This window comes from Quercus robur, chromosome 12 (genome assembly GCF_932294415.1).
Source record: "Quercus robur chromosome 12, dhQueRobu3.1, whole genome shotgun sequence".
NCBI classification, from domain to species: Eukaryota; Viridiplantae; Streptophyta; class Magnoliopsida; order Fagales; family Fagaceae; genus Quercus; species Quercus robur.
In genome coordinates, this window is record NC_065545.1 from 10,040,037 (window position 1) to 10,055,979 (window position 15,943).

General features: G+C 33.9%; 2 protein-coding genes across 4 annotated transcripts; one reads left to right on the plus strand and one right to left on the minus strand.

The window, feature by feature from the left end:
* The first annotated feature begins 1,358 nt into the window (after positions 1-1,358).
* On the plus strand, positions 1,359-10,635 carry LOC126708577 (serine/threonine-protein kinase BSK7). Of its 3 annotated transcripts, none has more exons than XM_050408364.1 (12): positions 1,359-1,744; positions 1,925-2,093; positions 2,526-2,631; positions 2,716-2,936; positions 3,389-3,524; positions 4,795-4,928; positions 5,034-5,139; positions 5,804-5,889; positions 7,856-8,044; positions 8,446-8,595; positions 9,250-9,363; positions 9,847-10,635. In XM_050408364.1, the coding sequence occupies exons 3-12, from the start codon at positions 2,544-2,546 to the stop codon at positions 10,090-10,092; spliced, it is 1,470 nt and encodes a 489-aa protein (XP_050264321.1). In that variant the 5' UTR covers positions 1,359-1,744; positions 1,925-2,093; positions 2,526-2,543; the 3' UTR covers positions 10,093-10,635. The 3 variants fall into 3 exon arrangements, with proteins under 3 accessions (XP_050264321.1, XP_050264324.1, XP_050264322.1); XM_050408367.1 differs by having other exon boundaries at positions 9,277-9,363; XM_050408365.1 differs by having other exon boundaries at positions 1,985-2,093.
* Positions 10,636-10,886: 251 nt separating this feature from the next.
* Positions 10,887-14,030, minus strand: LOC126708613 (tubulin beta chain-like). The gene is made up of 3 exons (XM_050408424.1): positions 13,483-14,030; positions 12,567-12,836; positions 10,887-11,829 (listed from the first exon to the last, which is right to left on the minus strand). The coding sequence occupies exons 1-3, from the start codon at positions 13,874-13,876 to the stop codon at positions 11,153-11,155; spliced, it is 1,341 nt and encodes a 446-aa protein (XP_050264381.1). The 5' UTR covers positions 13,877-14,030; the 3' UTR covers positions 10,887-11,152.
* Positions 14,031-15,943: the final 1,913 nt, after the last annotated feature.

Here is a 15,943-nt window from a genome sequence, read left to right on the forward strand (position 1 = left end):
ATATGAAAAATTAAAATTATTTTACTATTTAGTTTATTTTTGTAATTATTTATGAGTTTTATTGTACTTTTTGACATTATTCATAAGCTCTACTATATTATTTCAACTAACTTTTATCTTTATTTACAGTACTTTTAGCAATAATTTTTCAATTTCAACAAAATAAATGCTATTTAAACACACCCAAATTTCACCAACCAAACAGGAAGAATAAATTACAATTTCCACAAGAAAACCGTGTTGACATGGCAACAATCAACATCACCGATTTAAAGCAACTAGTGCCTAGTGGCCAAGAAAATAAAGATAGGCAGAAAGTCTAATAAATAACATTTTATTTCACTTCAGCCCACCTAAGATTGATGCATAGTTGGGTCGAAATTAAATTGTCAACCTAGGACACTTTACAAACTGAGATTTAAGGAAAAAAAAAATACTGAAATTTAATAGTATTTACTCTTGATACATGGGTATAAATGAGACTCAATAAATTTAGTTTTAAAGCAGATCATTTATGGATTCCATGATTCTCACTTGTGGGTTTTAAATATAGGATCCATTATCCAACCTTAAGTGAGAGCAATGGTCCAAATAGATAATACATAGGGTTTTTATTATGTGTAACAATTGCATATAAAATTTTTTTCACATCTTATCTTCATATAAAAGGAATATTGTAGACATCGATTACATAAAACAATAAATTACAATACACTGGATTCTTGTAATTCACTCATGAATTTTAATGCTTAGTAATTGATAAAATTAATGTGTAAACGTAATTCTTTGTATCTGAAAAACATTAGAAACAAAGAAAATTTTTTAATTGATTTTTCTTACAAAACTATCAAGTAATTAATGTTGGGTATACTTCTAATCACACAAATTATTTAAATAGTCATATAATTTATTTAAATAATACAATGAATAACATAATTAAAGTAAATATAAATCATGTAATATATCAGTACGTAACAAGTCAAAGAAAATTATAAATCACATGTAAAGATCAAATATATATTGATAGGAATGAACAAGATATTTTAAATCCTTTACGTTCGGATTTTGTTGATGAACTTTATTTAAAAATTCTAGAGGTGAAATACAGTTAACAATTTTGAGATTTAGATTAATGCCAATGAAGTCCTAAGCTTCTCAAAACTAAGCTAAATTGGTTCCTTAACGGTTACTCATCTCCTCATTTTCATAATAATTACATACCAAATTGGTCAGTTTTGGAAAGTTTTGAACTTAACTAAAATTAACCCAAACCTCAAGATATTAACTGTATTTTACAGAAGTGGATAGTTGGATATTTGAGAATGGTATGGACAATTGAAAAGGGAAAGAGTGATGTCGGTGGAAATAGGAAAAATGGAGTGCAGTACTAAAACAAAAAACACCCACAGTCACACTTATCACACGGACACGGCAAATCGCATACATAGTAAAAGAAAAAAGAATATTAATAATTATTATTATGTTGTTGTTGTACTACAATATACATGTCCAATCCGAATCTCAAAGCTTTCAAATTTCTCATTCACACAAAAAAACCCACCAAAGAAGCTCAAAGATCTCTTCGATTTATACAAGACCCATTAACACTTTTTTTTATAGTACTACATACTTACTTAGTAATATAATCACAAAATAGAAAGAAAAAGAAAAAAAAAAAAAAAGACTTTGCTTTCTATGCCTTTTGACCGAAACGAGGACAAAGAATCACTTGGTTCACTCACAGGTTCTCAAAGCTTTAATCTTTTGTTTGTTTTTATTATGTTTTTTTTTTTTTTAATGTTTTTTTTTTTTTTTTTTTGTTTTTTGGGTGGGTTTGGATTCATACTATACAGTACAATACTTTTCGTGCTTTTGTTTCTGTGATCCTTGATTTGATTAAAAGGTGGTCTTTGATTGGCTCTAGGACGCACGCTTTGTTTTTTGTTTTTTAATTACTGGATTGGTGCGCTTGATGTGAATAAAGGAGCTCTTGGAGCTTTCACAGAGCTGGGTTTGAGCTGGTGGATTGGAATTCTGTGAAGCCTAAGTTCACACTAAAGTTGACTTTGAAGGCTTCAATAGCAGTTTAAAGGGTATGTTTTTCCTTTAGCTATAATGCTGGGTATTCAATCTATTGCTGCTTATTTTTTACTTGGGTTTTTTGAGTTTTCACTATGAAGTTATGTTTTTTTTTTTTTTTTTTGGTGTTCTTGTTGTTTAAGTTCAGTGTTTTGGTTTTTGTTTGAAGCTTATGGAAGCTCTAAATTGAATCTTGAGTCAAAATTTTGATGTGGGTATCTTGAAATGTCAAAGTTAACGTTAGTTGTTGTGAAAATGAGCTTTGCTTAGATTATGGATATCTTGAGGTTTTTCTATGTCATAGCAGATTCCAAGTATAAATTTGTTTGATGGGTCTTGTTCAGTGGAAGGAGCAAGTTGGGTTTATATGTCAAGTTGGATGGAGTCTTTTAGCTGTAGGAAACTTGTGTAATGTTTGAAGGCTCAAGACTTAGTTGTGTTTGCAGTTAAATTCTGGAATTGGGATGGGCTGTGGGTGTTCCAAGTTCAAGTTCTCGGTGTGTTGTCTGCGTTCAGGACATGATGGACCAATGGTTGAGACCCACAGCATTGGTAAGTGGAAGTGTACATTTTTTGTTTAGTTACTTTTGTTGTGAGAGAGCAATTGCAGTGTGTGAGTTTGCTGTTTGTATGCAGAAAATGAGGAGAAGAGTGAAGTTGGTGATTTGCCCACATTTGATGAATACACAATAGATCAACTTAAAAATGCTACATCTGGGTTTGCGGTGGAGAATATAGTTTCTGAGCATGGTGAAAAGGCTCCAAATGTAGTCTACAAAGGGAAGCTTGAAAGTCAAATGCGTATTGCTGTCAAACGATTCAATAGATCAGCTTGGCCTGATGCCCGGCAATTTTTGGTACATAAATATGTTCCGATTGCCAAGGATTCTAATATCATGTTTGCTTGTTTCAAATTTTTGCTGTCCTAATCCACTTACACATTCACAAATTTCACCATGTTCTTTGTTGGCTATTTTATTTACTCAGTACACAAGAGGTTAGCTAGAATGATCTTGACCACGTTTTATATAATGCTTTATCTAGTAATATGATGCATCAAGGTGTTTGTAATTTGTAGCTGCCTTTTTCCCTTTCTTTTAGTGGCTTGAAATACTTAATGAATTTGAAAATTCATGCCTAAGTGACTTAACTAATCCAGTTTAAACTTTAATTTGTTGGATGCATATTATGTAAGCACAATCTTGACAAATACTTGTATTTGATTGGATGTACAAATTGCCACTGATGTATTATTTTTCTTTTTCTTGCAATAATTTAGCTCTTTAACTTTGAGCTTTTACTACTTCAGGAAGAAGCTAGGGCTGTTGGTCAGCTTCGGAACCATAGACTGGTAAATTTACTTGGTTGTTGCTGTGACGGTGATGAGAGGTTACTTGTTGCAGAATATATGCCTAATGATACATTAGCAAAGCACTTATTTCATTGTAAGTTTGTAAGCTTATCCTTGGTGTTGTTGCATGAGCACTACTCTATATATAATTGTATGTTATCTATTAACTAAATCCACTCTCTAAGTTTAATCTTATAAAATGCAAAAAGCAGGTCCTTTAATGATTTCCTGCATGGACATGGCTTGCCTGAATTCTATAGAAATAATTAAATCAACTATAAATTAATAAATAATGCAACATGTATGTAGGTTAATGGCCCTAGAAGCTAAAGTGAAAGTAACGTCGAAGAAGTGCCCTCGAGTAGATATTTCATCCTACCAAGCAACTACGCGCATATTAAGATAAATGACTGTTGTCTAGTTGTCTGCCATTGAACATATATCCTTTGTAATATCTACATTCTGAGTTGGTCTAAGTGATTTGGCCAATAAACCATAGGCTTGATGATGGGTTGTAGAAATTAAATGGAAAGCCCTTTTTTTTGGGGGGGGGGGGGGGGGGGGGGGAGGAGTGGGTGGGGGAGGAAGGTTTTGGTGTTTTCCTATGACATTCCTGTAATTGTAAGACAGGCAGTTTCATAATTGCCGCCTAATGCCATCTTTTCCTCCATATCTCATGTTTTCCGTTTGTGACCTGTAACTTAAACGACATGTTACTGTAATAATCTTAACTATGTTTTGTATAAAGGAACTTAAGAGATAGGTAAATAGATCTTTCCTGGAGTATTTCCCCAAAAGTACTGTTTCACTAAAATAAGGGCAAATTACGCTTTTTCACCATAATCTTTCACCCTGATTACACTTAACCCCCTGAACTATCAAAATGCATGGTTGACTGCCCAAAGTTATAACTTTGTTTCACTCTTGTCTATTTTGGTGTTAACTATGATGGAATTTAGTGTTGAAAGGCCAATTTACCCTCTCTCCAAAACAGATGGCAAAGGGGTAAATTGGCCCTTCAATGCTAAATTCTGTCAAACTTAATAGTAAAACAAATGGTAGGGGTTAAGTGTAACATATTCTAAATTGGGGGGTTGATCCTGCATTTCAATAGTTTAGGGGTTTAAGTGTAATTAGAGGGTGATAATGATAATTCAAGGTGGAAAACAGGAAAACTGTAATTTACCCCTAAAGTAAATTATGAAGCTTTTTTTTTTTTTTTTTTTTCAGAGTGGTATGGTGAAATCTGATTATGCTTCTATGCTGTATGTGATTTTCTTTCTAGTTTGCTTTTGTTTCAGTTGGATCATCACAGGAGGTGAATTGTTTGGAACTTACTTTTAATATTTAATTGCATGACGCAGGGGAAGCACAACCTATGAAATGGGTGATGCGATTAAGGGTGGCTTTACATCTTGCACAAGCTTTAGAATATTGCACCAGCAAAGGACGAGCTCTGTATCATGATCTGAATGCTTATAGAGTTGTTTTTGATGATGTTAGCATCTTTTTATCTTATAACTCACAATCCCCCTTTTTTTTTTCAAAAAATTTTTAACCTGAGAATTGATTTGTCATTTTTATTATTTATATTATTTCTTAGGATGGCAACCCAAGACTTTCATGCTTTGGTTTGATGAAAAACAGTAGAGATGGGAAAAGTTACAGTACCAACCTGGCATTTACTCCTCCTGAGTATTTAAGGACAGGTACTTACCCTCCCAAACGAGATGCATGTAAATATGATGATATATTTTTTTCTTTCATAGTTTAGCTTTATAAGATATCTGTAGCTTGATTATGAACCTGAGTTACCAACTTGATTGGGTTCTGAATTTCTATTTAAGTTATTAATAACACACACGCGCGCGCACGCACTCACACACAAATGCACACAATCTGAGAGAGAGAGAGAGAGAGAGAGATGGGAAAAGTTACAGTACCAACCTGGCATTTACTCCTCCTGAGTATTTAAGGACAGGTACTTACCCTCCCAAACAAGACGTATGTAAACATGATTGTTATTTTTTTTTCATAGTTTAGCTTTATAGGATATCTATAGCTTGATTATAAACCTGTGTTACCAACTTGATGGGGTTTTGAATTTCTATTTAAGTTAATAATACACACACACAAACGCACACAAACTCAGAGGGAGAGAGAGAGGATGTACATTCATGCATACACAACTTTCCTATGGCCAAAGGTGAAGGCACTTGGTCTCTTCCTTTTGTTTTTCTTTATATGCAATTGGTACGTTATTCGTTGAATCCACTCCACTCTCTTTATATACTTTCATTCAATATTCTTGTAGATTTCATGATCATTATTTCTCAAGTTTATGTTAATTCATATGTCTCACCTGTTCTGTAGGAAGAGTTACACCTGAAAGTGTAATGTACAGCTTTGGCACCCTTTTGCTTGATCTTCTCAGTGGAAAACATATACCTCCAAGTCATGTAAGTCTTCTTTTGACATGTATGTTTTGGTAAAAAAAAGTCAGCACATTATGATAGTTGTTTCTTGCGTACTTCTTTTATCAACATTCCATGTCATTTACTTTATGCTTGAGAGAGAGTAAGGCTCTCTACAAGAAAAAAAAATAGTACAGTTGGTAAGTTCTTGCAAATAGAGACTTCTTAAATTATACATGCCACATTGGGGATAATTTGTTAGAGATTTATCAAAGAAAAACTTTTTTTTGGGTATTGTATAAGATTTTTAGTGCAAATCTTTTGGCACAAAAACTAGTTTTTGTGTGTATATTCTGAATAGCTGAATGGAATACATTTTTGATGACTGGAATGATATTTCAGCTGGTTGAAATCTAGATGATCTGAAGAAATGCCTTAACCCATCTTGTGTTTGAATCATTGCACTTGAGAATCTATCCAAAAAGTGAATTACATTATTAGACATTACGTCATTTCAATAGGAAAATTTTTTAAGGGGTTATGAATAATAAAATGCTGAAAAAAGGTGAGAACTTTTGAATTAGTCTTTCAATGAAAATATTTAAATCCGGGAATTGAGTTCCAAAACTGGGTGCAATAATGAGAAATATTGTATCTGGCTTTTGGAGGTTGATTTTTAGCTTGTTACCTCCAGATGGTTGCAAGTTTTTGGAAGTTGATATTTTGTCACTGTGAGCTAGATCATCTGTTTCTTTTGCTGGAATTAAATCTTCTGATCGTAGATGCAGTGGCATATATATATATATATATATATATTTTTTTTTTCTTTTGATAGATAACGAAAAATTTTATTAATAAAAAAAGCCAATCCAAGTACATTGGGGATGCTGTGGGGGCAAAAATCAAGAACCAAAATTACAATGATGAAGCAAAATAAGAACGGAAAAACAAGAAGAATGCGATAGAGCCACACTCCAATCAAGGAGAGTATGTAAGAAAAAAGACTTAATCTCTGGCAAAGACCGTTCGCATCCCTCAAAACATCTAGCATTCCTTTCACTCCAAATACACCACATTAAACAATGCGACACAAGTCTCCAAAAATCTATATTGTGATGTTGCCCGAATTTACTTTGCCAAGATTCAAACAACTCAATTATCTTAAGAGACATAAAGTGGCACATATATTATAAGCACAGACAAGCTTTTAATTTATAAATGAAAGGAAAAATAAAAATCCTACCAAACCATTTAGCAAAAATTGCAGTCTGTGTAAGTGTCTTCCTTTCTTTTAGGTGTGCCTTTTTTGGGGGGGTGATTTTAAGATTTAGTGAAAGACTACTACAAGATTCTCTTGAGAGCTGTCCCTTTTTTTTTTTTTTTTTTAATATATATATATATATAAATATAATTATTCTGTTTATTTTAACTAAAAAATGTTGTATGTGGGTGCACATGAGAAGCAAACTTAGATGGAAAGAAATTGGGAACTGTATAAATAATGAGTTATATTGGAGATATACACTGTTGAGAGTACACCATGGAACAGATGCATACTCTTTGTGAGCCCTAGTCAATAATCCAGGCATCAATTACACCTGTTTTTGGTTTACATCTGTTTTGGATACTTACTAGATTACTTGACTTTGGCTGTCATGTCTAATAGGAGTGCTAATGAAGCACCATTACGTCCTTTACCTTGAAATTTGGAAAATACCTCTAGGGTGTGCTGATTTTTTGGTGGGTTACCCCCTTTTTTCTCTCTCCTTCACTTCCTACTTCTCTTTGACATTTTCTATACCTAGCAATTAATAACATTTCTTCCGTGAAAATGAGACTGGTGGTTCATGGAATGTTGTTTCTCCTATATGCTGCTTGGTGATCTCCTAAGAAGATGGAGAGTATAAGAATTCCATTCTTCGGAACCTTTATGGTCATTCTCTGCTTTTCATTTGAGCATATAGTGCTGAATTTCATGTAATTGCACATCTAATGTTGCATAACGTTGCAGGCACTTGACCTAATACGGGACAGGAATATTCAGATGCTTACTGATTCTTGTTTGGAAGGCCAATTCTCAAATGACGAAGGGACAGAATTAGTACGTTTAGCTTCACGATGTTTACAGTATGAGCCCCGAGAGCGTCCAAATCCAAAGTCTTTAGTTGCTGCTTTGATTCCTCTTCAAAAGGACGTTGAGGTTGGTTGTCTTTTGTTTTTTAGAGGTTGCACATGTTGTTCAGAAATTGTTAACATTTCTAATTGCCTTTCTGTCAAATACTTAGCCTTTTAAAGCCTGTTTTGGACCCCTTAAGAACTTAGAAAATTTGAAAATGCAGCCATTTGGATAAAAAGGCTTTCTGATTAGGCTTAGGGGCATTAATCAATTTGTCTTGCCTTCTGCTTGTGGAGTGTATGTTAAATGGTTATTCAGTTTTTTGGGAGGTCTCTAATCAGATCGCAGAGGAGCTTCGCATGTCTCTTTCTCTCTTCCCATTTATTTTTTGTTGAAAGTTAATGATACTTTTTCATTAAGTTGAATGAACTTTTTACTTATCAAAAAGAAATTAAGTTGAATGAACTTTTTGATTTTTTTTGCAGGTCCCTTCTCATGTATTGATGGGTATAGCACATGGTGAAGCTTTGCCTCTAACTCCACTTGGTGAGGCTTGCTTAAGAATGGATTTGACTGCCATACATGAGATCTTAGAAAAGATTGGATATAAAGACGATGAGGGTGCTGCAACTGAGGTTTGTTTCTTGTTAATCAGACTTAAAAGGATTGCTCAACGATCTGTATGAATCATTTGGGCTTTTCCATAATCAGCATTACAAATTTTTGTTCTTGGGCTTGTGTTAATACTGGGCAAAATCTATTACTATCTGATTCAGATGTTTCTCTCTACTATATCATTTTTTTTTACAACTTATGATCCTAATACAAAATTTTTGGCTTTAGGCTTTATCTTTCTTATTTGACCATCCATATTTTGGTCACTCAATCACAATCTTCTTGTTACAATATTACCAGAGAGGGTGGTCAAGTTGGGACTGAATAGTCACATCATTGAATGGCAGATGATCAATAGTGAGCTATGTATATAGGTTCTTTGCTTTGTTCCCTTGTATGATTGTTTTTATGGCAAGTGCATGCTTGATTAGTTGCAACTTACAAATTGAGCATTAGTCCATGTGCATTTGTTTGTTGAATCTAACCAATCATACATTCTCTGTCAACCACTTATAGATGTAAGTAAAACTCTGTTGAATTTCTCTATACATTCTGCAGCTGCATTGTGCTTCTTACATGCATATCATTGTAAACTTTTATTTTGCCACCCTGTTTTGCTTGGTTAGTCTATGATCTGCTTATTATTATTGTTATTATTTTTCTTTCTGATGCAGCTCTCATTCCAAATGTGGACCAACCAGATGCAGGAAACATTGAACTCAAAGAAAAAGGGTGATGTTGCTTTCCGGCATAAAGATCTCAGAGCTGCAATTGAGTGCTACACCCAGGTCAAAATGATTAATTGCCATTTTTTTTTTAGGGATTAATTGCCATTTTGAATTACTTAGGATTCCTAGTAGATGTCTACAATTGGCAATCTTATTTCTTGCATATCAAAATTGTATCAGTGTATCCTTAGGGTGTAAACAATATCAATTTTTTTTTGTTCTTTGTGAATTACCAAAAACAGAAGCAGACGAAGAATAAAAAGAGTAACTTCCAACATCTCTTATCTTTTGAACAGTAGAAGAAAAAAGATTATTGTGTCAAAAAAAAATAAAATTTGAGAATACACTGTTTGAATGGAAATCATAATGTTGGGTCTCTTTTTATTTTAGTGCTGATATGTTTTCTGGGCCAATCTGAAGTTTTACCCCTAAAATGTTTGACAGATTTTATGATGCTTAACCAAAGAGGCCTCTGCAATTCTTGGCATAATCATGGGAGAATTTCCGGCATTTTAGCTGACAGTTTGTTTATTTAATTTGCAGTTCATTGATGTTGGAACCATGGTTTCCCCCACAGTTTTTGCACGCCGTAGCCTATGTTTTCTTATGAGCGATATGCCACAGGAAGCCCTTAATGATGCAGCACAAGCACAAGTAATAACCCCTATCTGGCATATTGCTTTCTATTTACAAGCTGCTGCTCTTTTTGTTCTGGGAAGGGAGAATGAAGCACAAGTAGCTCTCAAAGAGGGTTCTGTACTTGAAAATAAAAGGCATGCAGCTTCTTGACATTTATGAAGGCTGCATTTGTTTCTGTTGAATTGCTCTTTTCCTGAAGATGAGCATCATAGAACAGACACATGCATCTCACTTTCTGGACAAAATGATCAAAGGTTTTAACACCCTGAAGCAGATATTAAAGTCAAAATGGAGAAATGGTGCCAATCAAATTCTGTGCATGTCTGGTTCATTGTTGTCATCTCGAAGCATTCTTTTGCAACATTATTGGATCGATTGGTTTAGTGAGTTTGCTGGGGGTATAGGGGATACCTCCCTCATTATGTAATCACAAGCCTGCCTCATATGCTCTTTACTGATTTTTCAAATACAACAATCATGGGCAATAATTGAGATGCTATGGAATGATTTATATGTTTGTAAAGGATCCAACTCTTATTTTTAAGTTGAAATCAAAGGGTGAATAGAAGATCTTGGCATGCTTGTAATTTATGTACAGTGCAGTTGGTTATGGCTGCTCATGTTGACTGATAATTCTGTTTTTGTATTCTATTACTTGTTTCTTTTTAATAAAATTTATTGCTTTATGGTGAAGTTGATGTTTAGATTAATCATTTTGTTTTGCATTTTGGTCATGTAGATCGAAGAAGTTTGTGTACCTTATTAGTAGGCTACCTAGTTCTTTGTTGAATAAAAAGGGTAGAGGGGGTAGACCAGTCGGGGTAAGAAACCATAGTCGGGATTTGCATGTGCACGTTAGTTCTTAATTTCTCTTTCTATCTATGCCTTTTTCTAATTAACTTTTATGGTTAGAAACAATAAAAAACAAATTGAAGCATATCAAATAACAAGTCATTGAAAATTTTGATATATATACTAAACTCGTACTCCCAGTTACATAATTATTTTTTCCCCATTTGTCTCTTCACAATTACATAACTTATGATACTCACAAATTCACAGCATGAATAAACAGAAGCTCATCTCACCAAGCATGAGCCCTTATTCACAACCAAATAGTCATAAACGCAAACATGCTCAAACAAAACACATTCCTGTGCAGGTCATTACTCATGAGAATACCCAAAAGAACAAAAAAAACACATGCCCCTTAATTCTCCACTCCCTCTTCATCATACTCCTCTTCACCCTCCTCCTCCGCAGCAGCTGCATCTTGGTATTGCTGATATTCCGACACCAAATCATTCATATTACTTTCAGCCTCTGTGAATTCCATCTCATCCATTCCTTCCCCAGTGTACCAATGCAAAAATGCCTTTCTTCTAAACATGACCGTGAATTGCTCAGAAACACGCCTAAACATTTCTTGAATGGATGTGGAATTCCCCATGAATGTGGAAGACATTGATAACCCAGTTGGTGGAATGTCACAAACACTTGATTTAACATTATTAGGAATCCACTCAACAAAGTAGGAGGAGTTCTTGTTTTGTACATTTATCATTTGTTCATCAACTTCCTTAGTGCTCATTTTGCCACGGAACATAGCTGAGGCAGTTAGGTACCTTCCATGGCGTGGATCAGCGGCACACATCATGTTTTTGGCATCCCACATTTGTTGAGTAAGCTCAGGGATGGTTAGTGCACGGTATTGTTGGGAGCCACGGGCGGTTAAGGGTGCAAAACCAACCATAAAGAAGTGGAGACGTGGGAAGGGGATCAAATTCACGGCCAGTTTGCGTAGATCAGAGTTGAGTTGGCCAGGGAAGCGGAGGCAACATGTTACTCCACTCATGGTTGTTGAAATCAAATGGTTGAGATCACCAACTATGGCACAAATATGCAAATAGTAGAGAAATATTATTAGGGAAGTACTAAGGTTTCTTAGACATGCACATATTAGAGGACCAACAGTAACGCACATAATTTGTCTAATCATTGAGGGCATGTTTTGATGCTTCATGACAATTGAGAGGCATTATTGGTTTCCACGTAGCCTTAAGGGTAAAACTTAATAAATTTCTTCAGATGTTGTACTTTAGATTTTCTGATTGAATTCAATCATGTAGTTATATTGACCAAATGAACTACATGGTTGAATTTAATTATTATTAAAAGATAATATCATTTCTATTATATTGGTTAATAAAACTATGTAGTTGATTTCAACTAGAGAACCCAAGTTATAAATATCTATAAATCTGTAAAGTTTTGCTCATTGTCCATTGCCCTTTTATTATAGGCGAGAGTAAGAAACAAGTTCTCTAAAACCTCATTTCATGGGGATGATTTTGTAAGCAAAATGACATATATTTAAATAAAATGATTAAATTTTACGCTGATTGTTAACCTATTGCAACCCTTCTCCTTTTTTCGGACTTAGAATGACTGAACAAAATATATGACACTAAATATTGACATAGATGGAGTTAAAATGGCATATATACTATTCTATTTTTAGCAATTCAATTATTCGAAGAACTTCAAATGCCCCTAAATATTCATAAGGCTACACATTATAGAGTGCATAAAAATGTGCATGGGAATAGTAAGTTTCAACTTACAGCTTGGATTTGTGAGCTTGAGGGTTCGGAAACAAATATCATAAAGCGCTTCATTGTCAAGTACCATGCACTCATCAGCATTTTCAACTAGCTGGTGCACAGAGAGGGTGGCATTGTAAGGCTCAACCACAGTGTCAGAAACCTTAGGGGAAGGGAACACTGAAAAAGTTAACATCATCCTATCAGGGTATTCTTCCCTGATCTTTGATATCAGTAGTGTCCCCATCCCAGACCCGGTCCCACCACCCAGTGAATGGCAAATCTGGAAACCTGTCACATACACACACAAACACAATCCATGAAAATTTTAGAATTTCTAAGTCTATATCTTTGTCAAGGCTGGCTCAACAAGGTTTGAAAGGTGATGACTTTAAGTGAAATATTGTGTATTTATACTTCAATTATTTAAAGTTTTTTATGGGAAGATTGATAGATTTTGTTTTGGGTAAATGATGAAAGACTTTTCTAAATAGGATAGAGAGAAAAATACATATAAATTTCTTAATTATTTTAGCTAGAAAATATCTTTTTCAAAATAAAAAGTATATAGGTATGATTTAGATCTTATTTTAGGTTGTTATATAGGTATAGCATTATAGTTTAGGAGAACGATTAGGGAGCCTTTTTATTTTTTTATTTATGAAGGCCTCAGCAATTGCCTAAATTGCCAAGGGCTTGAGTCAGCACTGATCTTTATAAGTTAGTACTTAGTACATCTAATATTTTGGACCTAAATGTGGCATTTGTGCATAGGGAAACAAATGTTACATGTTTGTTTGTATGACACAGTCCAATACCGCTAGGTTGGATGTATCATGTATGTTAAATTTGTGCTCTTGCATCTAACAAAAAGTGTATCATCAAAATGTGCTTATATATATTGACCTATAAATGAAGAAATGACAACATGCAATACCTTGTAAGCAATCACAATTCTCAGCCTCTTTACGAACAACATCAAGAACAGAATCGATCAATTCAGCTCCCTCAGTATAATGCCCTTTAGCCCAATTATTACCAGCCCCATTTTGGCCGAAAACAAAATTATCAGGCCTAAATAATCTCCCATATGGACCAGTACGCAAGCTATCCATGGTCCCTGGCTCAAGGTCCATTAACACAGCTCTAGGTACATAGCGACCACCACTTGCTTCGTTGTAGTAAACATTCACTCTTTCAATTTGAAGGTGGGAATCACCAACATATCTTCCTGTGGCATCAATGCCATGTTCATCACACATAACCTCCCAGAATTTGCCACCAATTTGGTTGCCACATTGCCCAGCTTGTATGTGCAGAATTTCTCTCATTTTTTTTTTTTCTTTTAAAATATGAATAAGTGAACTTATATGAAATGATCAAGATTTTTGAATAGCAAGCCAAAGAAGTAGAGAGAAATATATAGAGAACTTAAGAGTAGGTGAATAAGTGAGGAGGAAATGAATGATGGTGGCCTTTTGTAGGTGCTAGAGAGATAGAATTTGAAGGTGGAGACCATGATATTTACCTGTCTTTCTCACAAAGAAAATATAAATATTTTTTAAAAATAATAATAGTATAAGGTTTCAATTAATAATTTCATGTGAGTTTGTTTGGAGGATGCCATGTCAAACTCCAACAAGAGATGTGAGCTGTATATGGAAGGTGACAACAAGATGCTTGCTATTCCCTATGGCCTTATTCCAGCTGAAAATTACCAACCCATCCTCTTAATTGATTTCCCATCTGTCATTGGGTTTTCCATATATGCTTAATGCCTAACTTATTCATGGATTTGCTTATCCACAATGATTAGACATCATATTAACTTTTTAATCAAGTGAGGAAGAACCCATTTGAAAAGCTTTAGTTGAAGTTAATTTGCAGACCGACAACACTTCAATCAATATCATCCACTTGATTGATGTTGCTCCGATTGGTGGGATGTTTTCGACAATGCATACAAATATGACCTCAAAAAAATTGGATCTATTAAGCATTCCCATCCACTTATTATGCAAAAGCCAAAAATTAAAAAAAAAAAAAAAAATTTAAGAAAACCACTTTATCGATTTTACATAACCAGTTTTATAACATACCGTATATTCTATTCTTTATTTTATAATACATCACATTAAATAGTCTTTTATTTTAACGTGGGAGAGAGGAGAATTAAAAACATTTACACAATGCTATGTATAATTGTATATTTACATAACCGCTGTAGCAAGTTATAAAAATTTATGCAAGATGCTTTTTTTTTTTTTTTTTTTTGTTAATAGCATAATGTACTTTGCATTTTGATGGGTTATACATTACCCCAATGGGAATGCTTAGATGCTGGTTTGATCCTTTCTTTTTCAAAAAATTATTATGCTTTTTCCTATTGTGGATATGGTGAACAACCTACGAAAAAAAAGATATGACGACCGAAAGACCAGTTACCACAATTACAAATCTTAATTTTATAGGGAAACAACAACGTAAGGGGTCTCTTTCTAGGCTCTAGCACCAGCATGAAGGCAAATTATGATTCAGAAATCTGTTGGCATTTATAACACTTGTAATTTAAGATAAAAATAAATTTTATACCAAACTATTGCTGAATCAAATTCGACTTCATGATCATGAACTAGAACATTAAACAATGTTCATATGCTAAGTAATTATATATCTGATTCTAAACCCTTTGCACTTGCTATAGGAATAGCATACAAATGTTCATATTTGAACAGAAACGAAACTAAGGAAAATGCTAGTCAGTATCAATTTTCTACAAAAAAGTTTACAAATTGACATGCAATAATGTGATTGGTGTCACATCAATTTGTAAGGTTTACATAATAGAATTTGTAGTACTCACATAGCATCACTCTAAAACTAAAGCTTAATCCCGTGAAGATCATCAACAGAGCATTTAGTAATAAACATTAAGAGGGGTGAACTTAGTCAATCAAGTGGATTTAGATAAAGTACTATAATATAGCACAAAAGTCATTATAAGATTCTATATGTGATTTAGGGATCAAATTAGGTACGTCTTTGTAATATCTAATAAAGTGAGGACCAGGTGAGAAAAAGAGGTATGAAGCCTCAATTATGTGAGGCATGAGAGTTCCCTGACAATCCGCCTCCAAAAATGACTTGTTTCAGACCCTCTTTCCAACACTTTACAAGGACCAGTTGGCTACCTGTGTTGGAATCCAATGTTGCACTCCAATACAAGTAACATAGAAATAGGAAGATAAGAACCATGTCAACTAATCTATACATCCAAAAAAAACAAAAAAGATGAAGAATATTATAAAAACATCTGACTACCTTTTCTTCTTCTTTCATTATTATTATTTTTCCACTGTATACCTAACTAATTATCATTCTTAAATAAACAGTAGCTA

What these genes read in the sequence shown, in the direction of transcription:
- LOC126708577 (XM_050408364.1), top strand. Translation starts at nt 2,544, where the DNA reads ATGGGCTGTGGGTGTTCCAAGTTCAAGTTCTCGGTGTGTTGTCTGCGT. An exon ending in AGCAAAGCACTTATTTCATT is followed by an intron (nt 3,525 to 4,794) that starts GTAAGTTTGTAA and finishes TGCATGACGCAG; the next exon opens with GGGAAGCACAACCTATGAAA. An exon ending in TCCTGAGTATTTAAGGACAG is followed by an intron (nt 5,140 to 5,803) that starts GTACTTACCCTC and finishes CCTGTTCTGTAG; the next exon opens with GAAGAGTTACACCTGAAAGT.
- LOC126708613 (XM_050408424.1), bottom strand. Translation starts at nt 13,876, where the DNA reads ATGAGAGAAATTCTGCACATACAAGCTGGGCAATGTGGCAACCAAATT. An exon ending in GAATTGTGATTGCTTACAAG is followed by an intron (nt 12,837 to 13,482) that starts GTATTGCATGTT and finishes TGTATGTGACAG; the next exon opens with GTTTCCAGATTTGCCATTCA. An exon ending in CAAGCTCACAAATCCAAGCT is followed by an intron (nt 11,830 to 12,566) that starts GTAAGTTGAAAC and finishes TTTGTGCCATAG; the next exon opens with TTGGTGATCTCAACCATTTG.